Below are 27,241 nucleotides of genomic sequence, written 5' to 3'. Positions count from 1 at the left end.
AGTGTTGAAGAGAAGGTGGGATAGGCAGAGGATGGAAAAGTTTGAGCGGTGAGAGCAGGTCAAAGTAGTGTGCGCATCCCTATGGAGAAGAGATGACTGAGTCCGATGAAGCGACAGGCCCTGGGTGGTTGAGAGAAATATGGACCACAGACAGGCAGGTGCCTTCCCTTGGCCAAGGAAGCAAAGAAAAGAAACGTATCACAAGGGGAAAGGCTGCAAGAAAAAATGTGGAAGTGGGATGATGAGGCAGCACAACTGGGGAGTTACCTACAGAAGACAGACGGGGTGGAGGGTCCTCCAGGGAAGGATGGAGGGCAGAGAGCGTGGTGGAAGGGAGGCAGGCAGGAGAGCCACAGGCAGGACAGCCACAGGTGGAGCCAGGTGATGGGGGAGGTCCCAGAGTAGGAACAAAGGAACTTAGAGTGCTCAGGGCAGCCTGCAAGGTTTGGCATGGAGAAGGGGAGGCATAAAAGGGGTGGACAGCAATGGGCAGGAAGGAACGGCTACTCTTCAAGCCTTGAAACTTATTGCAAAGGTACAAATCTTGGGCCAGGCTCTTTACTATGGATCCGGTGGGGAAGGGTGGGTGGTGGGGATGGGGTATGGGGTGGAGTCTGGGTTGGGGTTGACTGGGTTAGAAAGGAGGGACGGATTGGGAGCAGTGGGGTATGAGTGGGAGAGGAGGTAGGGAACCAGATGGGGGGAACCAAGTCAAATTCTGGGTTGGAAAAAAACCTTATTTAACTGAGCTAGTGGGTTACATGTCTAATGCTGAGGGTGATGAATACAGGCTGGGGAAGACTTCTGAATCCACAAAAAGAAGTAAATGATAGTAGTTTCTTGTAGGTCAGAAGGTCAAGGTAAATGGCTGGTTTTTAAGACACAACTGTGAACTTGGGAAGTGATGGGGGAAGTTTCTGCAGGACTGTCTTGTCAGGGATCTGAAAAAAGGAGGGGGGATTAAGGAAAACTGACAACAGTAAGCACCCATAATAAACACGTTGAGACCGAAGATATTGACACAGTGCCTGAGAGTCCTATGAGGTGGGAGGACGAGAAGTATGGGGTGGGGAGGCATTAAAGGAACAAGTCTCCAATGCACACTGGTGTCTGGGGTCAGAGGTGTGTTAAAGGGCAAATAGGGAAGGAATGAGGTGGTTCCAAGCAGAGACTGCCAGGCCTAATGGGGGTGGGGAGGCAAAAGAGATGTTTGAGTGGGAAGTTTAATGGCAGGCATTAGAATGGTCTGGGTGTGAAACGAGGGAGTGAGGCCTACAGAGTCAAGGTTGCCGTCCACAGCAGTGATTCTTATCTGGGATGGGGGGTGGTTTTCACCTGGAGGGAGGGCTGCGGGCATGGACCCCCAGGCAGGCCTATCCAATCATCTGAGGGATGTTGAGCTCAGAAAAAGTGAGGGGAAAAAGCAGTCTCTAAAAGGAACACAAACAACAGCAAAGGAAGGAACTGAGCCCAAAAGATGCTTCTGATAGGCCACCTTGGGGTCCTGCATCCTCAGGTGAGAATCACTGGTGGACGTGGGAGGAGGGAGGGCTGGGCAGAGATGTGGAGTGTGAGGGGAAGAGGCACATGCGGCGAGGCTGAGGGAGGCATTAGGGTCAAGACTGTCAGGTGTGGGAACATAGTTCCCGACAGACCGTGACAAGGATGACAGCGAGCAAATGGATGTAGCCGAAAGGCACCAGGGACCATGGTGGTGGAGCTGGGATTTCCAACGCCTTGGTCCCAGACTGGAGGACTCAGGTGGAGGAGTGAGGCCGAGAGAAGGGCCCTGTGACACAGAGGAAGTGGGCTGTGCAGGTGAGAGCAGAGAGCAGGGGATCTGTTGTCATGGGGAAGGAAGGCACAAAGGGGGATGGAGACAGCGTGGAAGGAGAGTGTCTTGAAGTCATGGGCGCTAAGGAGGGACAAGGCAGGAGGAGGGTGGGACTTGCAGGAGCACCCAGGAGGAGCAGAGGAGCCAGGTCTCAGGCAGGGCAAGAGAGGCAGGTTGAGACCGGGTGCGTTTCTATGGGGAGGATAAGGGTGGGCAAGTGGAGAGGAGACAGGACAGGAAGAAGGTAGGAGATTCAGAGGCAGATGCTCCCCAGAGTGTTTTCACATGGTGTGAACAAAGGGACGTGAAAGGAATCAGGAAAGTTTAGGGGAGTCAGGATTGTGGGGCCCTGGAAAGAATGCATAGCCTGGGCCACTGGGACATGGGCACAGATAGCTGGGCAGAGGTTGTGAATTCGGTTTGGTACGTGTGACGCAGAGATGACTGCATCTGCTGGAGCAGTGGGTGCGGGGCCAGGTCAAGAAGGAAGGACACATCTGAGAACATGACTCAGGCAGAGGGAGAATCACAGATGGTGCTGAGAGAAGGCAGGATGGTGCAGGTGGGACAGTACCGTGCTATGCAGCAGAGGAGGAAAGCAGGAAGAACGAACAGCCTGGGCCCGCGAGCTGGGAGAGCAGAGAGTGAGTTGGCAGCATGTGGGAGAGCAGAATAGAGGAGAGGTGTTCCCCAATGGGCAGGAAGAATGAACCGGAGCAGGTTATGGAGCCCAGGAGCTTAGAGAGGTGAGCTTGTTGAGAGGATCGGGGAATGTGCTGCAGCAGTCGGGGCACACCAAGGAGCAAGAGTGGCTGTGAATGCAGAGAGTCCTCCTTTTTGCCCAAAAGGGGCAAAGTGTTTGATGCGGGTCATGGAGGAGAAAGCATGGTGTGGGTAAGACAAGGGAGGAATGAAGGAGAGGTGAGATGAGGCCATAGGAGCAGGGGGTAGATTGTATAGTAGCATAAGATGGCACTTTAAGGAAGTATAGGCAGAAAGTTGAGAAACTGAAATAATTATGAATGATTATATGGCAGGCAAAGTGTTTGCCTAATACTGTTACAAACACTGTTTGATGCAGGTCATGGAGGAGAAAGCATGGTGTGGGTAAGACAAGGGAGGAATGAAGGAGAGGTGAGAGGAGGCCACAGGAGCAAGGGGTACATGTGTTGGCACCTTGGAAACATTGAGGACAGTGTGTCAGTAAAGGCACGATGATGAAAGGCCAGGGGACACAACAGAGAGAGGAAACCACTGTTCCTTAAAGGTAGAACTGAGAATATAGGATGGCTAGGAGTGAAGTGATACAGCAGATGGACGCAGTACAGCAGGTCGAGGACATGGATGCTGACAGTGATGGCATCGGTGGGGGCAGGGAAGGAAGGGATCAGAGCTCCAGAAAGAATCTTGAGTCTGTGGACTGACTTGTAGGTGGCAGGGCACATAGGACTGGATGCTGAAGATGAAAAGGAGTGTCTAGAAGATGACCATGGGAGGCAACACCATGGGTAGACTGCAGTTTCCATCCGCATGTAGAGAGAGAAGCTGAAGTCTGGCAGCCATTGGAAGGCAGTTTTTAGAATGCAAACTGGATGACGGAAGTTTATGGCAAAATAAGGGACAGAAGGCAGGTAAGAGGGGAGATAACCTTATGAATTTGTGCAGGGCTCAGCATCGGTAGAAGGGCTGATATGAAATAAGGGAAGGTGGAATGCAGAGTTCCCAAACTGGGGGCAGTGGCAAATCTCAGGGGCAAGTCGGTGGTATGTTTGGGGTAACAACACTTAACCTCTTGTGGTAACTACTTCATTGAGTGGGAAAATAGAAAAAGAAGAAACTTTGTAGAGGGTGATGGTAAAGCAACCCCAACCGATATGGAAGGCAGTGTTGGCCAAATGATATGGAGGGCAGTGGTGGCCAAATGATATGGAGGGCAGTGTTGGTAATCACTGGAAGTCAAGATTTTGAAAGCAAAAGATTAACAATGTAAAATTTGCAAGTGTGGGGGTCAGACATAGGTTATTATGTGTTTAATGTGATCTCCAGCACAATTAGCAGAGGCCAAAATGAAAACAAAGTATTATTACTCTGTTTAACAAGATTGGAATTAAGGGGACAGTATACAGGTTATATCAATTTGGGAATTATTTAGGAATGTTAGAGTTGGTAAGGTGGGTATTGTTGCCCCTTGATCCAAAGTATAGAATAATGTCAAAGAGGAAAAGTATATAAAAAGAACTTGTCATTAGGGAATTTGGTGGCTGCCTTAAAACTCCTTCAGGGAAAACTTAATGAATGCTTAGAGTCAGGAGAATAAACGGTCCCTTATAGAGATAGATTTATGAAGCTAAGTCTGAAGGAAGAGCTTCAGCAATCCCCAAATGTCAGTTCTACTAGCCATTTGGGGATTGGCTGATGGAGGTGAGTATGCTGGGTACCAAGAGAATAGAAAGGAAGTGTTCTGAACACTGGAGGTGGGTCAAGGAGGAAGCTTATACATATTCACATGTAAATCGATTTCAAGGATGGATGAACAAGGACTGGGTGGTACTAATAGAGCAGGGTTTTTTTTCCCCTAAGGCAAAAGGCAGAAATGAGTGGGTATACCATGATTAAACTGCATTCTGTAGAGATGGGATTATTTAAGTAAAGTCAGCAATAAAAATTAGAGATATTGAGGATGATGGGTTAGAAAAGGGATATCAAATAGGTAGGAAGATGGCTTGAAAGGGAATGAGAGAAATTTCAGCAAGTCTGAGGACTGGCAGACAGGGAATAAGATAAGTAAGTGGGTGAATAAGGAGGTCTCAGACTGAGAATCCTCGCAGATCTTCCAATGGGTCAAATTGTAGGAATACTGATTTTAAAGTCAGGCTGAAGCCAATTCTAGTGATAAAGGAAGGGGGAAGGGTGGCTGAATCGTAATGTTCTACCAATCCTCCCTTTTTAGTATTTGAGTTAAAATTCAGATAAAATGCTTGGCTTAGAAGAATGCAAAGCTTCCTCATTAATATGGATCCCAGTGAGTGAGTGGAGGTGAGTTAAAGAACTCTGAGGCAAATGTTACTTAACTGAAGTTGTGTTTTTAGTATAGAATGCCAAGTTAATATGGTTAATACTCAACAAAAAACAATGGAAGGGAGACTACAGATTCAGAGAAGAGCTACGAGTCTATCAGGTTGTGTAGTAACTTACGATGGCACTTTAAGGAAGTATAGGCAGAAAGTCAAGAAAGTGAAATAATTATGACTAAGTCTGTGGCAGGTACTATTCTAATGGAAATCAGAAAAACTCACATACATGTACTGTTACAGCTGATCTTAGTATGAATATTTTCTATTAAAGATTGTTTTAAAATAAGTTGTTTACATTTGTTGAAATGGTTCCAGATAATAAGAAATATGATGCAATAAAACCTGATAAAAGCAATACAAAGATTAGAATGGTTCTGAATAGGTAGTGGAATAAAAAGTTACATTGGTAGTGGCATTAAACAGGTCCAGCATGTGGAACAGTTGGTAGAATGTTGTGTATATAAAACATATTGTTACTGGTGCAATAAATATTCAGGGGAAAGAAAGCTGCTGAAAGACAATGAATGCTTGGAGGGAATGTTGCCTTAAAGGCTTTTCTAAAACTTTTTGGGTAAAGGACAAATTCTTGAAGGATGAAAAATAATAAGTAGGACTAATTACACAGAGACTTATGATGCCCATAGTCTTTCCAGAAATTGCTTTTGAGAGAAGGTGTTATGGTAATATATTGATGTCGGGTTAATGCAAATTTTTCAGATAGGGTAGATCTTTAAACATTTATAGAGTAAAGGGGAGGAGGAAGGATTAAAGGTAGATTGAAGAAAGGAATAATTGATGGAACAACTTCTCGGAAGAGATTAAGGATATGTGTTTTTTGAACTTTTGGGAAGACTTGATTCTAGAGAGGATAAAGGGAAAAAGTGGATAGTTCTAGAATTAAACACCAAAAGGTTCTATGTGTCTGGCACCATGTAAAGCAAATTACCTATTATTTCATTTCATTTCATCTCATTTCATCCTATAAAAATCCTAAGAGATCAAATAATTTGTCCAAGATTACACAGTATATAGCAGGGTCAGAATTCAGATCCTCATTTGTCTATCAAACCTATATTCCTTTCTATTATGCTATACTCTTTTCAACTTGAAGGAAATCAAAAATCAAAAATTTGCTTTTTCATTGTGATTATAAGGAAAAACATTATTTTTCTGAAATGAGACATACTGATGTTTAAGACCTTGAGGTGATAAGTAAAATTTGGAATATCTGTGATGGGAAAATGCAAAAAGGAGGGAATGGATAAAAGATATCTATTACCATCTATGGCCTGGTATTTCACTTCTTTCATTGTATGGCATAGATTTTAGATTGGTCATGGATGAAAAATTTGAGAATTCTGACAAAAACTAAATAGAAAGGAGTTTTAAGCAGGTATATGATGGGTCAAATATAACTTACTACTAACAAAACTTTAAACAATTCCCTATATGCCAAACTTTTATAAACAAAAATCAAACAAACTATCAAGCAAAAGAGTCCATAGCCAGCAGACCAAATGTTGAAATATCTGGGCTAATTTGTAAGATCTATGTTTTAAAACTCCTTAGTGAAGAGGGGCGAGAAAACCTCTCTCCTCTTTTTCCTCTCTTGGTGGAAATGTTTTCTTGTTGTTGGTTTTTTCCTATACTATATATGTAATGTCTATATTGTTGTTTTGTGTATTTTTGGTATTATAAAATTGTACTTCTTAGATTCTGTTAATAATTCTTACTGGGGTGTGAGGCACCTGCATTATCAGTTAGTAAACTGAACCTGAAGAAGTGGGAGGAGCTAGTATTCTCAATTGGCAAGGGATTGATTCTTCGATGGGTTCAGCATTTCACTTCCCTCTGAAATTAAGTGGCAAAGTAATAGCATCCCTTACAAAGCAGAACATTGGTGAGAGGTAGAATAACAGGAGGAATTTTGAAACATTCGGAGAGATGGCTACTGGAAAAATACCAATGAAGTGCAGAGTCTCCCAAGATGATGGTAGAAGCCACAGGACTACATTAAGATTGGGCCCAAATACTAGTTTAGAAGAGGGTAAATAAAAGTAGCTTTACTTAAGAGTACAGCCAGCTTAATTACTGGTTAGTGGACATATTTCAGACAAATCTAACTGAAGAGAAAAACAGACCAGGAGAGAAAGCCAAGTTATAAGGAAATAGAGAAACCTCACAAAGGGATAAAGGAGGTAATTAAAGGTTAAAGCCAGATAGCCTAGAGCTCAAAGGAGGAATATTGGAGGCCAGATAGGAAAGTGCCTTCCTACTCAGGGGGTTAGGGATCTAGCGTGGCTGGAGAATAGAAGTAGAGTTCCGCCCAGGGCCAGAGGGAACAACCTGGGATTCAGACACAGCAGTGGTGCCAACTTGAATCTACCTCGTGCTAGAGTCTGAGTAGCCTGGTCTATCACCCAACACGGATAACACTGGATAGGGGCTCCCAGGAAGCAACATCTAAGAAGGGAGTTTGGAGAGGGGCTAAAAGAAAGCAGGTTAAGCCCCAAATGTAACTGAATGATGACCAGGGATAACTATTTACTAGTGCTTTTATGATTTCTTGTAACTCTGTAACTTCCCTAGTATTTGTTAATTTTTTTAACTTCTGTTTTTCCTGTACTTATGAGTAGTAAAAGTTTTCAAAACATAAATGTGGTGTGTGTGCTTATTTCTTTGAAAACTGGTAACAGTTTATGAGTATTGTGCGATGAATATGAGAAGAGAAGAAATCGAGTGGGAAAATGGCGGTAGGGGAATCAAGTAGAATAAATACTTGACATTCACAAGAGATAGGTCGCAAGATCTTCTCAAGTTTCCAAATAAGTAAATACTACTTTTGGCACTAGCTGGCTGTCTTTCAGGGGCTATTTCTACCCCCTGCAAAGACTGCATATGGGTCAAGTAGAGACTTACAAAGCCCTTCTTAATGTGGGCACACAAGGTTGGCTAAGCCACTCACTAGGCTGAGACATGCTCTCAGACACCAGCCTTATGCTACAGGACCTTCGAAAATGATGTATTTTTAAATGCCAACAATCTACTATATAACCAAGTTCCATCTAACTCGACAGAAACTTCAAGGAGAAGTGGGTCAAGCCTCTTCACAGGAGACATCATCAGCTACATGAACTCACAGTGGTCACATTATTCCAACAGAAAGCTTGAGTTCCTTTTTGTGCTACTGCTATACACACACAGCTTCTCTTTTAAGATTAAATGTCCAACAAATTATACTCAGAGATTTAGTTTTAAAATTAGTATGTCTGCAACAGTAACCAATTTTATAAATATTCACACACACACAAACCCATACACACACACACTCATTATCATTACATTAAATTCTAGAAGAGAATCACATTCTTAAAGTGAGCATTTGTCCAGATAGTTGAAGAGCTCACAAGGTAATGCATTCTGAATCACAGAAGTATCTGCCCTTCTGAGGGTTAGTACCTGCTGTAGGGTCATCATCAGGCAAGCGAACAAGAGTGTAACATATTCCTGGCTGGTTATAAGGGAGGCTGGGGGCTGGGATACAACACAGCACTTCATAGGAATCTGATGGCTCCATCTGCACTGTCACTTTCTCCAGCAGCTGGTCATTGAGAGTGTTGGTGCAGTCAAACTGAAAAGTCAGTAAATGGAAAAGCTGTGAAGGATAACAAGTTGTTAGCCTTCCCACTCATAACCCACAACTCAGCTCCGGAACCCACTATACCTTCTATCTCTAAAGAGTAGAGTAAGTCTCCTCCTAAGATTCTTCTTTTGGCAACAGGGAGAGCCTTATTCTTGAGGTCTTTTGTTTATATTATTCATCAGCTTTTTTTCTTTCCTGAGACTGCTGTACCAAACAAGATGGCAGAAGTCTGATGGCTGTCAAATCTAAGTTCTTAGATAGCCCGCTTAATCTACCTTGATGTTAAGTGATGATTTTAAAAAGTTGGTTATACTTTATATTGTCCGACTTCTTCACACATTTCAGTTTTATGTTCTTTAGATTTTAACCATCAAAAGTTACCCATCACATGAAGGGATCTTTATAGCTCTGATGTTAAGCAAGAAAACCAGAAATTCTGCCAAATTAATTCTCTATAAAAGAGACTAGAATTACAGGCAAAGGATATTTGTCTCAAAGCATATCAGCTTATACTAAATCCCTACAGGAGCCAAGGGTTTTATCTTACCTGGAACACAATGTGATTGGTAAACATATGCTTGATACATCGAACAAAATATTCTGTTTCTGCTTCTGTAAGTTGAACAGGCTCAGAAGACTTGAACAAGGGTCCTATATTCATAAACTCAGGAATGGCAGCCAATTGTTCTGTCAAGAAAAAAGAATGTAGGATATGAAGAAAACAGAGAAAGACTTCACTCTGGATGCTTAAAAAATGTTTTAGTTTTCACAGCCTTACTAATAGTTGAACATTCAACTAGTATGTCCCCAAGCTTTAGTGAAATAATCTTTTAAGTAAGTGAGCTTATATATTCATAAAAGCAAAAAAAAAAAAAAAGAAAGAAACTTAATACTTATTTATTTTAGAATGAGTTCCCTGTTAACCAACAAGATACAGATAAAAACAACAATCCCAGTTAGCAATTACAAACTGGAAAGTTCATGGACTCCAGGTAGCCTTGGCAACTATACCCTATGGTCTTCAGCCACACACATATTTCCTGTACTAAGAACTGATCAAATTTAATAAAATTGGTGGACTTCATTATATTTACAATGCCTAGGGGCAAGATTATTACTTCTAACCATCAAATCATCATACCTTGGAAAATGTCTTGCCTGGAAGGAGCCAACTTCTCTGGCTTAGTAGCCACAAGTGTGATTTCTATAAAGATAGATATGAGCAAGTGAGTGAATTTCTCCTCCTACTATCAAGCTACCAATACAGACAGAGATGACAGCAGACATTTCTAGCAGATATATAATGAGCTATTACTAAATCATACTTATAGGTTATCTGTCACTTCTGGTGGAGGACACGCAAATTAAAATGTATTTAGTGAACATATGTTGTGAAACCATAAAGTAAGCCCTAAAAATATAGAATTTACTTTAAATGGACTGGGATGTACAAAAATTACTCAGAAAAGGAAAAATAATTTATTTTTAAAATCTTCTCATGATCAAAATAGGAAAAATTGCTTATATCAACAGAAAAACTGAAAATAAGCATAAAATTGTTTCTTCCCAGTTTTGTGTTCTAACCACTAAACATTTATGTCTCCCTTTTTTTTTTAAGTTTTAAAGTTAGATATTCTTTGGGAATATTTTAATAACTGTGTCCATAAATTCTTTTAAGAAAATTAATTAACTTAGATAACAAAACTAATTAACTTAGAGATTATCAATTTCAGAAAATAAAAATAGGAGGTGACAGCACTAACGCTGCTCTGAGACACAGTGGCAACTGACTTCAGATACTGTAACATTTGCATTAAAAAAAAACCTTCATCTTGGACTGCATTTCATATTATTGCTTTTATGTAAAAACCAGTTTTTTTAACTCTAATAAAAATATGTCTTAAATCTAAAAGATTTATGAGGAGTAACAATTAAATGAGTATTAGAGAAAATATGCTAATATTTTTTAGTTTTGCAAAACTACTTATACACAGAAAAACTAATAGAGTTAACCGCTCCCATTACCTGCTTTCTGTTCAAAGATGGGAGCCATAGCGAGAGGAATTGATTTCATGTCAAATGGTTTTTCTGAAGGCTCCAACGTGTACTGATGTAAGGCTTTTTCCATGCCTGGTACAGAGACCGTCAAGCCTATGAAACACAGAGAAATCTCAGCATTATAACCTCAAGCCAATCCTCGAATCCAAATAGGCCTGGATTTGTAATATTTATCTAAGCTTTTTGAAGGAAGAGAAAAATATAACCAAAAGCTTTATAACTTAAACATAAAAATAAGTGATACTATTGAAACTGCCTTATAAACTTGTAAACTGACTTATTTCATTCAAGGAAACACAGGAGCAGAGCATACACATTTTCAATAAAATACATGTACCTCCCAGAAAAGAAAGCAACTTAGCTATATGGAAACAATGACAGCATAAGAAAACGGGAAAAAGGTAAACCCATCTAAGAGGGAGTTCAAGGAGAGCCAGGAATGTGTGAGCAATGTTCTTAAAAAATGTAAGGGCCCAATCTATATTCTTATAGATTGTTGCGTAGGAATTACCATTACCAAATTAGAAAATATCCCATCAACACAGGTTTCTCTAGAAATGGAAGTGCATTCAAAGACAAAAACCAAGCATTCGCCTAATGAAGTGAGCTCATATGCAAATCATGAAATATGCTTCCAAGACATCATTTGAGGAACAAAAGTGTACATCCTTGGCTTTCACTGACCATTAAAGATGTATGTGGCATTCAGTGCCATCTGCCTCTGCTGCAGCACATTCAGATAGAAGGTAGCTCTGTCTCGTACCTCATCGTCAGTATCCATCATACACCTGTCCAGGGGAAACAGAATAGTCATGGCACAGGACTCCAGAGATTTCTAATAGCTCTACTACCAAATCTGAAGGACAGAGCTCAGGTCATCATCTGATACTATCTTTTAAAAAGTGCTCAACAATAGCCAATAGTGGCTCCTAAAGTCTCCACAAATAAATCTTGGGTACTATTCTGAATTATTAAAGAAATACTGTTACTGTGAATCACAAGCACTACATAAGTAGGCATTAAAATAACGAGGAGCACAAGAACATGAAATAGCAGTCTGGAGTCTCTTCTTCCATCTGTAACCACATGCCCCTTAGACGTAGACTTCTCAGTAATTAGGAAATGGTAGTATTATACTTTCCAAGGATACCAAAAAGATAAATAAATTCAAAATCCAATTGTTATTGCTCAGATGACAATCGGTTTTACGTAAACTAGCCAACCTTTGACTTGTAATTTATCTGCTTCAATTGTAAGATGCAATCACAGTTTGCTAAAGCAAGTCTTTTCCCTATCAAACAGTCATGAAGACAATGAAAAACTATTATTTTCAACTTTGCATAGTGAATTATCTAGTATCATTTTAAAGTAAGCCCCTGTTGTATAAACTGTGGCACATGTATTTAAGTCACTTTCTCAAAATCATGTGAAAGAAAGCCAAAGTCAAATGTGACATGTACCTAGCACATAAAATGCTACGGAGAACCAATCTTTTAAGGAATGGGGCTGGGAAGAGAAGCTCTATAAATAAGAGTGAGGAGTGATGGAAACATATAGGCTATTGTGAAGACCAAGGCTAGGACACTTCATGAAGTGTTCAGTCAATAGCACATCAAATTGACTGAGAGGTACACATAATTACTAAAAAGAGAAAGAAATTGCCATTTGCCCGACTTACCCCATTAGCTCTACTCTTAGGCCTTGTAGTGCATCTGCCGTACAGTAAAATGAGGAGTTCATTATTTAACCATATGGAATTCTTATATTTTTTAAAAGACATTATTTAACTTACCTCTGTAACAGTACAAGGATGCTTGGGAGAAGACTCTCATTCTGAGCCCCAAATTTAGCCAAAGCACTCACAGCAGCTATAATGAAGCATATAATTATGCTACATAAATACTGGTTTCTCAGAGTTAAGTAATAATCATTCAAAAAAAAAAAAACAATTAGAAAAGTGTCCCCACGTTTAGTGGAGACAAATCCTCCTGTTTTAATGAGTGTTTCTTGGTCTTATTTCTTTGATACGGTTGAGCATAAACAGAATTCTCCAAGCCCAAGAGAGCCTGAATAGGAAAATCTTCCAAGCACTGAGGGAAAAGATTCATATAGATTTTCTGTAAGAGCTCTATCTCCACCCCAGCACAACTCCTTATATATCACACTGATGTGATTAAGCTCTAATCTCAAACAACCAGCCCCAAGCATAAAAAGAAATTTTATTATTAAAATTCCTTTCATTCAACAAAGATTCATTGCACCAAACTTTTTCAGGAATTGTGCTGGTACTGGGGCAGATAAAAGACATGTCCTGATCTCAAGGAACTATACTCTAGTGGGAAGGACAGTTATGTAGAGAGAGAATTACAACACATCATAGTAAGTCCATGGAAGACATATATCCAGCATGCTCTGTGAATACACAGAAAGGAACTAAATCAGAATTGTGTTGGAAAAGTAAGACAAGGAGTTGACACATATGACCTGAGCTAAAATTTGAAGAACAAGTACTGTTAGCCAGAGGAAACAGGCACGATAAGAGTATTAGAGGCAGAGCATATGAGAAGTTCAAATGGCCCCTGCCCAGAGAAGAAAGTGCGGTATATTACTAGACAGCTGGGCAAGGCTGAGCATAGGACCCATGCTGGAGAGCAAGAAGAGACAAGGGAGAGAGTACAAATAAACAAAATTAGGGTATGGTTTAATCTCAACAGTATTATTGAAGGATATTAAATATGAGCTAAATTTGTATATTTGAATGTCCTTGTTTTTAGCAGAGTGTAAAGAATAGGCTGGATATGTGTGAATCTAGAAGCAATCACACTAGTTAGGCATCTGAAATGGATGAGATCCTCAATCAGCACCATGAAAATAGAAGAGAGAATGAAGAAATATTAAGGAGACACAAATAAAAGCACTTCGATGACTGAGGGGATAATGAATGTGAGGATTTCAGTTTGGGTTAGTTTGAATTTCAGGTTGAATTTGAAGTGGATTAAATTATTTGGACAAACAGGAAAGAGACATGACTGGTGTCACAGCCTATCAGCAGAGCTCTGAAAATGATCACCAGGAAGAATGTAGATGTTGAGAAGACAAAACCCTACAGAGAAATAATATTTCATGGAATGGGGCTAGGAAAAGCAACACTATAAATAAGAGTAAGGAGTGATGGAAACATGTAGGTTATTGTGGAAACCAAGTTTTATGAAGTGTTCAGTCAATGGTACATTAAATGGACTGAGTGTAAACAAAGATAAGAATATTAAAGTATCTAACTTGATTTTATATTTTAACAACTAGTTTATAAGTAATTTTTTTTTTTTTTGAGACAGAATTTCACTCTGTCACCCAGCCTGGAATGCAGTGGCATGATCTTGGCTCACTCCAACCTCCACTTCCCGGGTTCAAGCGATTCTCCTGCCTCAGCCTCCTGGGTAGCTGGAACTACAGGTGTGCGCCACCATGCCCAGCTAATTTTTGTATTTTTTAGTAGAAATGGGGTTTCACCGTATTGGACGGGCTGGTCTCAAACTCTTGACGTCGTGATCTGCCCACCTCGGCCTCCCAAGGCATTCTTGGGCCCTCTTTGCCCAACAAGTGTGGAATCTTAGTAGCCAGAACAGTGTTCACAGTCCTCAATGAATTCACAAAGTTGGGCTAGGCCTGCTACTTTACTCTCAAAGTGCTGGATTACAAGCGTGAGCCACTGTGCCCAGCCATAGATAATTTTCAATAAAATTGCTTCGGAGGATTTTTAAGGGACAGAGCTAGATAATACTGAGTTGAAGAGAAATCAGATAATGAATTCATGGAGGGAGCTAATAATGACTACTTTAAGTTTATCTCAGAGGGGAAGGAAAGTATAGAATCAGGAGCTAGTGAAAGGCTCACCGAGAGTTTACATCTCTAATGGGAGAGATATGGATCTATTCATAATGCTAAGGGAAGAAAGATTAGAGAGGAAAAGTGACTTAAAAATACCTACAGACACACGTATACAAATTCTACAAACATTCATACTTGTGGCTATCACTGAAAAAAATGGATGAGCCATCACAGTATTCCTATCATACTGAGAGCCAAGGGTTATTTATTTGTCTCTAATCTAAGGCAAAAACGAGGATGGAAATTGGAGTACAAAGAAAGACATCTGGGCCCTAAGCATGCTCTAAAATTCCACCATCCAACAGATCCCGCAACTTCATTTTCCAATTTCATATCACTCTCTTAAGTATTTCAAAAGATCAGCATCATCAGTATCAGTGTCCCAATGACTCACCAGCTCTGACAGCCTCATTCTCCAGGACAACCCTATTAAAAATAAAGCGGATATATTTGGAGGGGACAGGCGTTCTGGGGCCCTCTTTGCCCAGCAAGTGTAGAATCTTAGTAGCCAGAACAGTGTGTTCACAGTCCTCAATGAATTCACAAAGGTGGGCTAGGCCTGCTTCTTTACTCTCAGGGTTCTCTTCCACAATGCTGATTATGCAGTCCACAATGGCCCGCTTGTACTCAAAGCCTCCCTGGCAAAAAAGAAGATAAAATTGCCATTCATTCTAAGGACACATTTTGGAAAAATGCTTACACTCCAAGGTTCATGCTTATAATATTCAAATTTCATTTCCCACCTTTTATGAAAGAAACAAAAGTGTTTTTTCTCCAAGTGGGAAAGCAAAGCAATGGCATGTTTAGTAATCAGACAGTGACCTCACTTGAGAGCCATACTGAGATTATAAAGAAATCTCCTTAAAACATTACGGTATTTATTTCATGGCAAACCTAAGAATTTAAGAGAGCAACTTCCTCTGATTAAAAAGCAGTCTACCTACATCATCTCGGAGCATGTTGGAGAGGAAAGTCATCATGACACTGTGCTTTCGAGGGTATTTCTGACAGAGAGCACTAATTGCCTGTACAACCACCACCTGCAGAAAAACAAACAAAACATTCACCTTTATGACTGTGACCACCACCTATAAAAAATAAACACAGAAAAGACATTCATCTTTATAACTCTGGCTACTAAACATACTTTCCCACTTACTTACTGCAAGTTAAGAAGGCACTGTAGTTGCCTAAAATGGTTCTCCATGGAAGATAACTCCAAGGAGACCCAAAGGAAAATAAAAAGCAATGTACAAATAAAGTTCATTCAAGAGATCCCTTCCCTCTGCCTCAGACAAATAATCACATCAAAAATTTTAAAGTGAACAGTAAAGGTAAAAAGCTTGAACAGACTGATTTCCATAGAGGAAATAGAGAAAGCTATCAAAGAACTACTACAGAAAATGGTTTCTAGGGGAATTTTACCACAACTTTAAAGACTAGTGTCACCTGGGCATGATGGCTCACACCTTTAGTCCCAGCACTTTGGGAGGCCGAGGCAGGTGGATCACCAAAGGCCAGGAGTTCGAAACCAACCTGATCAATATGGTGAAACCCCATCTCTACTAAAAAAAATACAAAAATTACTGGGTTTTATATCCAAAGGATTATAAATCGTTCTACTATAAGGACACATGCCCACAAATGTTCATTGCAGCACTGTTTACAATAGCAAAGACCTGGAATCAACCCAAATGCCCATCGATGATAGACTGGACAGGGAAAATGTGGCACATATACACCATGGAATATTATGCAGCAATCAAAAACAATGAGTTCGTGTCCTTTGTAGGGACATGGATGAACCTGGAGAACATCATTCTCAGCAAACTGACACAAGAACAGAAAATGAAATACCACATGTTCTCACTCATAGGCGGGTGTTGAACAATGAGAACACATGGACACAGGGAGGGGAGCACTACACACTGGGGTCTGTTTGGGGGAATAGGGGAGGGCCAGCAGGGGGTGGGGAGTTGGCGAGAGATAGCATGGGGAGAAATGCCAAATGTGGGTGAAGGGGAGGAAGGCAGCAAATCACACTGCCACGTGTGTACCTATGCAACTATCTTGCATGTTCTTCACAAGTACCCCAAAACCTAAAATGCAATTAAAAAAAAAAAGAAAGTAAAATACGAATACTGACAATCATTGCACCTTCCTGATAAAGTATGCAATCATAAAAAAAAAATACAAAAATTAGGTAGGCGTGGTGGCATGCCCTGCAGTCCCAGCTGCCCGAGGAGGCTGAGACAGGAGAATTGCTTGAACCTGGGAGGCAGAGGTTGGGGTGATCCAAGATCAGACTGTGTCTCAAAATAAGTAAATAAATAAAATAGAAATGAAGATCAGTGTTAAGATGAGTGAAGAATGTGAGATTTTACCCCACTTGTGGCTAACAAGTAAACCTGTCACAATTTCAGAGATGCTGGTAGAAAACACGAGACTTCTGGCACAGAGATAAAAGACAGTTAATTACTCACAGCAGTAGCAGTAGCCAGAGTATGAGCATTTTGGGGTGGGTTTCCTGAGCCCCAGTCCCAAAGTGCTATGCAAAGAGAGCCAGATAATATCTGGTCTTGCAGTAGGCTGCACTACCAGATAAGAACCCTAAGGATGGAACCTGAACATTTTACAGTAGGCAGTAAACATGCCTGTCCTTTTGTCTGAAGGAAAACATTATTATATTGGACCATAAACACATTTGCTTTTTGCTCCACAGAGAGTACTATTAGTATTTTCCAGGGCTGCAAGGAAATCTTCCCTTTCCTTTAGAGGGAAATATGATCTCTATCTTCTAAGGCTAGAAGATGTCTTGTATCAATAAAAGTTGTGGTAGTAGGAAACAAAGGGCAGTTAGAGCCTAACTTGCAAGATGTGCAAGAGACTCAGGGAGAATTTAGAACTGTCTACCAACAATCAGATAACCCCAAATCCATATACATAGTTTTGGAGCATAGAAAATGAAAAAAAATCTCCACAATCTTTTTACGAAGCAATGATACTTAAGCCTAATAAAGATAGTATATATGTACAGAAAGAAAAATTACAGACTAAAATCATTTATAAATATTGATGTAAAAATTCTAAGTGTTAATTAGTTAATATAGTCTAACACTAAAGAAATAATGCACTGTGATGAAATGAGGTTCATCAAGAATGGAAAGATGATTAGGCATTAGAAAATTGATAAAATAACATCACATTAATGAGTCAAAAGATTATATCCAAAATGCTGAAAAGCCTTTGTTAAAATCCAACATTCATTCCTAACAAAAATTCTTGAAGAAAAAGGGAACAGACGATATGCCCACAACATAAACATATACACTTTAATCCTAATGCCAGCATATGACTTAATACGGAATCCTGAGAGGCATTCCCATTTAGGTCAGAATGGATGCAAGGATGCCGCTATCTCCACAATTATTTAGCATTATTCTAAATATTTAGATATCAGCCAATGCAATTAGATAAGCAAAAACAATTAAAAAAACAAGAAGTAGAGAAGAGAAAACAAACAAAATATCTTTATTTTTAGATGACATGATAGTGTATATGAAAATCCCAGAGAATAATAAACCTAATTCAATAATTCACCAAGGTAGCAGGATATAAAATTTACATGCAAAACCAGTAATATTTATATACATGAATGATAACCAGGTAGAAGATAAAATGGAATAAAAAACATTTATAATAGCAACGAAAAAGGTAAGTTATTTAGAAACAAGCATTTTTAAACGATTCAAAAGTAATATAAATTATTTTTTAAGAATTCTTAAATAAAGGCTTAAAAGAAGATTTGAACAAATTAAAAGACATCCTTGTTCTTAGGATGTCCCAACATCATCCGCATATGTGTTCTCTCCTAACTTATGAATTTAATGTGATTCCCAACAGAAAATGTCAACAAGGTCTTTTATGAAGCCAGACAACTTGATACTAACATTCATTAGAAAATAAACATGTGGCTGGGCATGGTGGCTCATGCCAGTAATCCCAGCACTTTGGAAGGCTGAGGTGGACAGATCACCTGAAGTCAGGAGCTTGAGACCAGCCTGGCCAACATGGTGAAATTCTCTCTCTATTAAAAATACAAAAGATTAGCTGGGTGTGGTGGCAGGAGCCTGTAATCCCAGCTACTCGGGAGGCTGAGGCAGGAGAATTGCTTGAACCTGGAAGGCGGAGGTTGCAGAGCCAAGATTGTACCATTGCACTCCAGCCTGGGCAAAAAGGGTGAAACTCCATCTCAAAAAGAAAAAGAAAAGGAAGAAAAGAAAAAGAAACATGCAAGAATAGCCAGGAAAACAATGAAAATACAGAACTATGATGGAAGGCTAAGCATCCTACAAAGCTATATTTAGAACTGAGTGTAGCAGTAGTATATGAATAAACAGACCAATATATGAGTAGAATAGACACTCCAGAAACAGACCCAAGTACATATGAAACTTTAATGTATGATAAAGATGACATCTCAACTTATTGGGACAAAGATGGTCTTTACATTTTTTTCAGCTTTCCTCTAATTGTTTATAAAAAAAATAAAAATATATATTTTTTGAGATAAGGTAATATGGTTTAGATTTGTGTCCCCGCCCAATCTCATGTTGAATGGTAATCCCCAATGTGGAGGTGGGGCCTTGTGGAAGGTGACCGGATAATGGGGGCAGATTTCTCTGCTGGTGCTGTTCTCGTGATAACGAGTAAGTTCTTGTGAGATCTAGTCATTTAAAAGTGTGTGACACCCCTCCACACCCCTCTTGGTCATGCTCCTGCCATGTAAGACATCTGCTCCTGTTTTGCCTTCTACCATGAGTAAAAGCTTCCTTAGGCTGCCCCAGAAGCAGATGCTGCCATGCTTCCTGTTCAGCCTGTAGAACTGTGAGCCAATTAAACCTCTTTTCTTTATAAATTATCCAGTCTCAGGTATTTCTTTATAGTAGTGTGGGAACAGACTAAGTAGACAGAGTGCAGTGACATGATGAGAGCTCACTGCAGCCCCAACCTCCCAGGCTTAAGTGATCCTCTCACCTCAGCCTCCCAAGTAGCTGGGATTATAGGTGCACCACCATGTTTAACTAATTTTTGTATTTTTTTGTAAAGACAGGTTCTCACTATGTCGCCCAGGCTGGTCTCAAACTCCTGGACTCAAGCGATCCCCCTGCTTTGGCCTCCCAAAATGCTGGGATTACAGGTGTAAGCCACCACATCTAGCCTTAAATAAAATTTTTGGGGGCAACTAACTGGGTACTCAATGGAAAAGGATTAAGACTGAATCTGTCACAATATACACAATAAAAAATTCAATGGACTAGAGATCTAAATGTAAAATATGAAACTATAAATATATTAGATGAGAACATGAGTGAATTCCTCTATAAAGTGAAGGGAAAGTCTTTTTAATTATGACTCAAAGTCAAATAAAAGACTGACAAATATGACTACATAAAAAATAACATTTTTGCACGACAAAAGACATCATAAGAAAAGTCAAAAGACAAATGACAAACTGAGAAAAAATATTCATAACATGTCTCACAGATAAGAGTTAATATCCTTAATATGCAAAATAATAATAATAATAAACAAAAGACCAGAAATCCTATAGAAAATGGGGAAAATGGAGCCGGGCATGGTGGCTTACACCTATAATCCCAGCACTTTAGGAGGCCAAGGTGGGTGAACTTCTTGAGCTCAGGAGTTCAAGACTGGCCTGGTCAACCAATCCTTTTTGCCTTTCTTCCAATGGTGAAACCCTGACTCTACAAAAAATACAAATATTAGCCAGGCATGGTGGCTTATGCCTGTAATGTAGTCTCACCTACTTAGGAGGCTAAGGCAGGAGGATCACCTGAGCCCAGGGAGGTTGAGGCTGCCATGAGCTAAGATAATGCAACTGCACTCCAGCCTAGGTGACAGAGTGAGATCCTGCCTCAAAAAAAGATGGGAAGGGGAAAAATACTAAAATTGAAAGCAAACTGAAATGAATCTATCTGTATTTCAAGAGATTTGTCTAAATGCACTGGAAAAAAGGAGAAATAACCTACTTAGTCAACATTCTACTATTCTGTGTGCAGATGTTAAAAGATCAGTTTTGAACTAGCAGTTATTTCCATACTATATATACATAAAACAACAATAATAATGGACGCATATACTATTCTTAACTCTTTGTTATTTATGTTTCATAATAATTCAAAGCAAGTACTATTATTATCCCCATTGTACAGCTAAGGAAACTGAGACAGTGAGAATTTATGTGACTCACCTGTCACATATGTAATAAGTGGTAGAATCAGGATTTAAACCCAGGGATTTTGATTCTAAAGGTCATTCTCTCCACCACCACTATGACTGCCTCCAAACCTTCTAACTCCTTCGTCTGAGATTTTAAGTTACTCTTTTGCACAGCTGCAGCCACTGCCTGGCCAAGGAGGGACAGGGAGATCTCAGTCTCAGCATCCTGCTGCGGGGCAGTAGGTACTGTTGTAAATATGTTATCCTGTGCATAATTAGGACAGTACCTACTGCCCTGCAGCACGATGCTGTGAGACTGAGACATAAGCAGACTCCTCACAGCTTCTTGCCCACACTGGTTGTCTGGGAGGTGCCCCACCCTCTCTGGTCCCAGCCCCTAGGTGCCATTTTGAGAGTTTAACACTGGGCTGTGCCCTGCCCTCAGCCTGAATTAGGGATGATGCAGTTGAAACTGCTACTTGGCCAAGAAGGGACAGGTAAACCACACACATATTTAGGACAATATCCACTGCTCGGTAGCAGGCTGCTGTGAGAATGACATGTAACCAGACCACACTTCTCACAGCTTCTTGTCTACACTGCATACCTGGGAGGGACTCCTCCCTCTCTGCTCTCAGGCCCACAGCATCATTTTGGTGGTTTAATGTTGGGCTGTGCCCCAGCTTGGGTTGAGTTCAAGTTGATGTGGCTACAGCCACCACTTGGTCAAGGAGAAACAGAAAGTCAGGCTCTCCTACACATACTTAGGACAATACCCAATGTTCTCCAATGGGCTGCTGTGAGACCAAGATCCAAGTGGACCACATTCCCCACAGCTTCTTGCCCATGATGCTCACCTGAGGGGTCCCCAGTCTCTCTGGTCACAAGCCCACAGCTGGCACCATTTTGAAAGTTTAAAGCTGGGCTGTGCCCCACCCTCAGGCTGAGTTTGAGGTGAGGTAGCTGCAGCTGCCACCCAACTAGGGAAAGGACAGGATAACAAGCTCTCCTAAACAGAGAGCATAATACTCACCACCCTGCTATAGACAGATGTGGGACTGGGGACTAGCCTGCCAAACCCATTGCAGCTTCTACCAACACCGACATGGACTGCTTGTGTCCCTGTGGGTTGCTCCAACACCACTACTGCCCATCACCCGCTACTAGGGACACTGGCTACTAGGGGCCTGAGAACCCACCCACACATTGGGTGCACTGGTCTCAATATTTGTTTCTAGCAAGCCACCTGGAAGCCCAAGGATAGCCCTCTAGTACCCACAAACACTGGAGCCAGTGTAAGCTGGACCTAAAAATAGGCACACTCAGTGTGCTGCTGCCACTACTGGGGCCCAAAGATTGACTAAGTATGTGTCCAGGTCCCCAGCTAAACTTCACCACAACCCCAAGTAATAGCTGTACCCTAATTCAATGTAATTCTGAGGAATCACAGAGACCACTGACCCTGTGTACTGCTCAAGAGGTCATACAAAGATCCCACTACACAGGCACTCAAAATTAAAGCCAAAGTATCTTAATCAGTAACAAGTATATGTCTTTAGGAAACAACTCACTCCTACAAAAGCAATTTGAAAAAACTGAAACAAGCAACTGCTACACCGGATGCCCAAAACTGTCTGCTTGAATATAGAGGTAAAGTTTGTCTCTTAAAAGTCTGGATGCATACTAAGTAGAGGGTAAATGGGGTTAGTTATACTATTTGACTCAGTATAAAGAAAGAATGAAGCAATAAAATGTTTCTATTTTTATTTTTTTAACTGAAATGTATTGTTTTTCTTTCTTTTTTAAAAATCATCTCTGACATACTCTCACCAGTTCTATTCAACCCTGTTCTGCAAGTAAACACTACAAAACACTGCTCAGAGAAATTAAAGAAGATCTAAATAAAGGGAGAGATATACCATATTCATGAAATAGAAAAATAATGTTAAGATGTCAGTTCTCCCCAAATTGATTTATAGATCAACACAATCCTAGTCATAATCCTATAAGACTTTGTTTAGTAGAAATTGGTAAACTGGTCCTAAGTTTCATAGGAAATGCAAAGGAACCAGAATATTAAAAAAGAAAAAGTTGGAAGGCCACACTACTTGATATTTAAGAGGTACCATAATGCTACATTAATCAATATTAGTGTGGTACTGGTACTGGATTGACAAACAGTTTAGTAACATGATATGAAGCCCAAAAATATACCTAAAATTATATGGCTATTTGCTTTGTAGATAAGGGTGCCAAAGCACTCCAATAGGGAAAGCAAGTCTTTCCAACAAATTACGGTGAAATAAAGTAGATATCGGTATGGAAAAAACACTGAACTTACCACACAAACAGTAATTCAAGTTGTATCATTGTCTTAAAATGTAAAAGCTAAAACCATAAAGCATTTAGACTAAAACATGAGGAAATATCTTTATGACTTGGAAGTAGATAAAGGATTCTTAGGAGATAGTAATAACTATGAAAGAAGAAATGATAAATTAGACTTCAGAAAAATTAAAACTTCTGCTTCTCAAATGACACTGTTAAGAAAATAAATAGGCAGCCTAGAGCCTGGGAGAAAACATGATCATGTTTAAACTCTTACCTTGAACTCATCTGAGATTTCAGACACAAAAGAAGATATCTGCTTCATGAGCCTGTCCACACTGCTCTCACTTCCTGTTTTGAGGAGTGTAGTAATGGCTAGGGTAGCAATGCTTCTGTTTGAGTCTGTGATTAAGTTTTCTAAGTCCAGATTGCAGGCAGTAACAGCAGAGGGGTGCTTCATTGCCACCTTGTAGAAGGGCAAGAAAAAAATTAGGCAAATTGCTTTTGATAAAGACTAGAACTTAAATTTTAATTGAGGTAAGTGGCAATCCAAAGAGGACAGGATAGGCGAAAAGTAATTGTTTCAAAAAGAATGATTCCACTTAACAAGGTATATCTTTTCATAAATGATCAACTACCAGAGTATAGCATCGTACACTCTTTTGTTAGGTTCCTATAGCCTTTCTAACGTTACCGTTTTTTTAAAAATTATAATTGGCCTGGTCAGGCGCAGTGGCTTATGTCTATAATCCCAGCACTTTGGGAGGCTGAGGTGGATGGATTGCTTGAGGCTAGGAGTTCTAGACCCTGGCCAACATGGTGAAGCACTGTCTCTGCTAAAAATACAAAAATTAGCTGGGCATGGTGGCACATGCCTGTAATCCCAGCTACTCAGGAGAATGAGGCAGGAGAATTGCTTGAACCTGGGAAGTGGAGATTGCAGTAAGCCAAGACTGCGCTACTGCACTCCAGCCTGGGTGACAGAGTGAGAGATACTGTCTCAAAAAAAAAATTATAATTGGCCTGTATTTCCTTACAGTGCATGTGTTCATGTATGTCTACTCTACTAGATGTTAGGAGCACAGAGAACAGGAGGATCTAGCATAGTAGACAGTGCTTGACAAAGACAGTATCTTATCACTTAGAAAAGACTTCTGCATTTAAATACACAAACTCCAGCCAAACTGCATTATCTATGGTTACTACGTGTTCTGCCATTCTCCTGCTTCCTTGTTTTTGTTGATGTTGTTCCACTTCGTCTATCCCAATATTGGTATAGAATCCCTTACCCATAATTTGGAAAATCTGAAAACATTCTGGAAAGCAAAGCATTGGGATGAAAATTCATTTAACGGCAAAACATTACACACAAACTAATGTGACTCTTTAATTTATACCACCTGACAAGAACAGTCATGTGTTTTGCGCAAAAATGTTAATGTGTTTTAATGGTGGAATGTTGCCCCAAGCCCACTGAGGTTCGTAAATAAGAGACAGCACGATATAACCTTGCTAAAATTTATCTGAAAGCAAATTCTGAGACACTTCTGGCCCCAAGATTATAGTTGAGGGATTGTGGACCTGTATCAACTCAACACTTCAGGCCAGGCACGTGGCTCACGCCTGTAATCCCAGCACTTTGGGAAGCCAAGGTGGGCATATCACCTGAGGTCAGGAGTTCAAGATCAGCCTGGCCAACATGGCAAAACTCTGTCTCTACTACAAATACAAAAATTAGCTGGGCACAGCGGCAGGTGCCTATGATTCCTGCTACTCGGAAGGCTGAGGCATGAGAATCGCTTGAACCTGGGAGGCAGAGGATGCAGTGAGCTGAGACTGTGCCATTGCACTCCAGCCTGGGAGATACAGTGAGACTCTGTCTCCAAAAAATAAATAAATAAAAACACACAATTTAAACTGTTGTTCTATAAAGGTTTCTTCCATGGCTGCTCTAAACTTCTCTTTTCTTCAACTGTTTACGCACCTAATTTATAATTATGTACTGCCTATGACATGTCTTCTACCACATTTAACTTTCATTTAAATTTTTTATGCTTATTTAATTTAATTCTGTGTTTCTGTATTATATCCTCCAAATCTACAAGGTCTAATAAGGTAGTCAACAGCAACATGTGAACTACTCCAAACTGAGTATGCTGTAAATATAAATATACTGTAGGTCAAAAACTGAAGATATGTCAAAATATCTATTACATGTTGAGATGACATGTATTATGATAAGATATGCTATTAAAATTAATTTTACCTTACAAATTTTAATGTGGTTATTATAAAATTTAAAGTTATATATGAGTTTCACATTGGGTTTCTATTGGACTGCTGCTGTAGACAAGCACTGTGCAAGAGAACTTTCTTCAGTGATAGAAATGTTCAATATCTGCACTGTCCATAGCCACTAACCACATGTGGCTGTGAGTACAAGAAGTGTGACTCATATGACTGAGGAACTGAAATTTTTATTTTAATTAATTTAAATTGAAATGGCCACCAATTGGACAGTGTGGCTCTTGAATATAAAATGCTTAGAAGTCAGAAATGAGTTATAATCTTCAGCTAAATAATAATAAAAATGGGCACATCCAAGGCCACAAATACAAGTGAAATGTTGTAAAGGTGAAGCCCATAAATCATATATATTAACCTTGGAGAGAAAACCAAATGCTTCACATTTAATGGTTCTCAATTAAACACTGATAGAAGTCAATATGTTAGCAAAGGAACACCTACCTTGTTCAAGGTCCTCACAGCTGCATATCTCAAGGCTGGCTTAGGAGAACTACAGAAAAGTTGAAGAACTAAAAAATAGTAATAATATATATATAATATTACATATATATATCGTGAATACTCCTGGCTTAGGAGAACTACAGAAAAGTTGAAGAGCTAAAATATAGATATACATATATAGATATAGTAAATATTACTTATATATACTGTGAATATTCCTCATTTCATCATATATCACACAGCTGAAAGTATAGAACATAATTAATCACATTCAAAACTTGCATTAAAAAATTTTTATCAGAGTATCAAAAATTTACATGAAAAATGTAACATCAAAATAGAAAAAGCACTTTTGGTCAGTTATAAAAACTTTAATAGGAAACAAGTTTGCTCTTTCTCAAAAAAAATAGCATGCCCATTAATACCTGAACTTAAATGGTGGAAATATTGACAGTTCTGAAAACAAATGGGCTTAAACAACAAGGAAAACTATAAAATGTTTTCAAAGGTTTCATATGGGGAAATAAAAACTTTAAAAAAAGTAATAAATAACTATTAGTAAAATAAATGACGTACATATGAATAAAATTCTTTCAAAAGTTTTAGATAGAGAAATAGAAACATTTTAAAAACAAGTAATAAAGTAAGGAACAAGTAAAATAAACTGTCTACATATAAGCTGTCATGATGCAAAGGCTGTATACACCCAGGGCTAACTTCAAAAAACAACCTATTCTGCAGACCTATAAGAAACTTAAAGCAAAAACTAAAGAACAAAATCGTAAGCCAACCATCAAATATAAAACAAACCTGAAACAGCAGGTGCCAGCTCTCTTGCAGTGCAGTTAGGAAGATGGATGATAGCTGAAGCAGCTTCATAAATAACCATTTCATGTTTATTTCGCAAGCAGCTCTCAATGAAATCAAACAGGGGACTTTCATGGCTGTCAGTAAGTATTTATAGGCCATTATTTAGATATCAATTAGAGAGGCAATATGCATAAGGATTAAAAGCACAGGCAGATTGAGAAGTACTTCCAGAATGGTGAATGAGGGATTTCTGAAAATTCATTTCTCCACAAAGCAGTAAGAATACTGGCAAAATTGTCAAAATCAACTTTTTCAGAACTCTAAAAAGTTAATCAAAGATTTGCAAAAATCCTCAACATCTATTTAAGAAAAATAGCTGAATCTTGGTAAGAATGGTGAGCTTTCTGGTGTTTTAACCTGACTCATTCTCAATTTCCATGTACCTCTTCCTGGTTCCATAGTAACCTGGAAAACCAGCAGCCTCAGAACCACATTAACTGTGAATGCCAGCAGCCTAGCTGCAAAAGCAGCTCTGTGCCAAAACCTCATCCCCAGAGAACTGTCACTGTGACCTGTCTGGTGCTCCCTAGAAAAGCCCCCATTCACAGGCTAATC

The 27,241-nt window shown here is 39.7% G+C and overlaps 1 protein-coding gene across 7 annotated transcripts in view; it reads right to left on the bottom strand.

The window, feature by feature from the left end:
• COPG2 (coat protein complex I subunit gamma 2) overlaps positions 1-27,241 on the bottom strand; it is a 150,571-nt gene that overhangs the window by 32,667 nt on the left and 90,663 nt on the right. For 4 of the 7 annotated variants that reach the window (XM_054237697.2, XM_078343749.1, XM_054237698.2 and 1 more), the window contains 11 exons: positions 26,627-26,760; positions 25,817-25,884; positions 23,346-23,534; positions 15,442-15,537; positions 14,892-15,135; positions 12,402-12,477; positions 11,294-11,397; positions 10,577-10,702; positions 9,693-9,755; positions 9,099-9,238; positions 8,368-8,563 (listed from right to left, as the gene is read on the bottom strand). In XM_054237697.2, coding sequence (XP_054093672.1) covers positions 8,368-8,563; positions 9,099-9,238; positions 9,693-9,755; positions 10,577-10,702; positions 11,294-11,397; positions 12,402-12,477; positions 14,892-15,135; positions 15,442-15,537; positions 23,346-23,534; positions 25,817-25,884; positions 26,627-26,760 — 1,436 coding nt within the window. The remainder of the gene's footprint in view (positions 1-8,367; positions 8,564-9,098; positions 9,239-9,692; positions 9,756-10,576; positions 10,703-11,293; positions 11,398-12,401; positions 12,478-14,891; positions 15,136-15,441; positions 15,538-23,345; positions 23,535-25,816; positions 25,885-26,626; positions 26,761-27,241) is intronic. The other 3 variants (XM_009003063.5, XM_078343750.1, XM_078343748.1) reach the window with 1 other exon arrangement.

The sequence above is a fragment of the Callithrix jacchus genome, chromosome 11 (genome assembly GCF_049354715.1).
Source record: "Callithrix jacchus isolate 240 chromosome 11, calJac240_pri, whole genome shotgun sequence".
Taxonomy (NCBI): domain Eukaryota; kingdom Metazoa; phylum Chordata; class Mammalia; order Primates; family Cebidae; genus Callithrix; species Callithrix jacchus.
The sequence above is the reverse complement of the archived record's forward strand: the minus strand, read 5'-3'. Positions and strand labels throughout refer to the sequence as shown.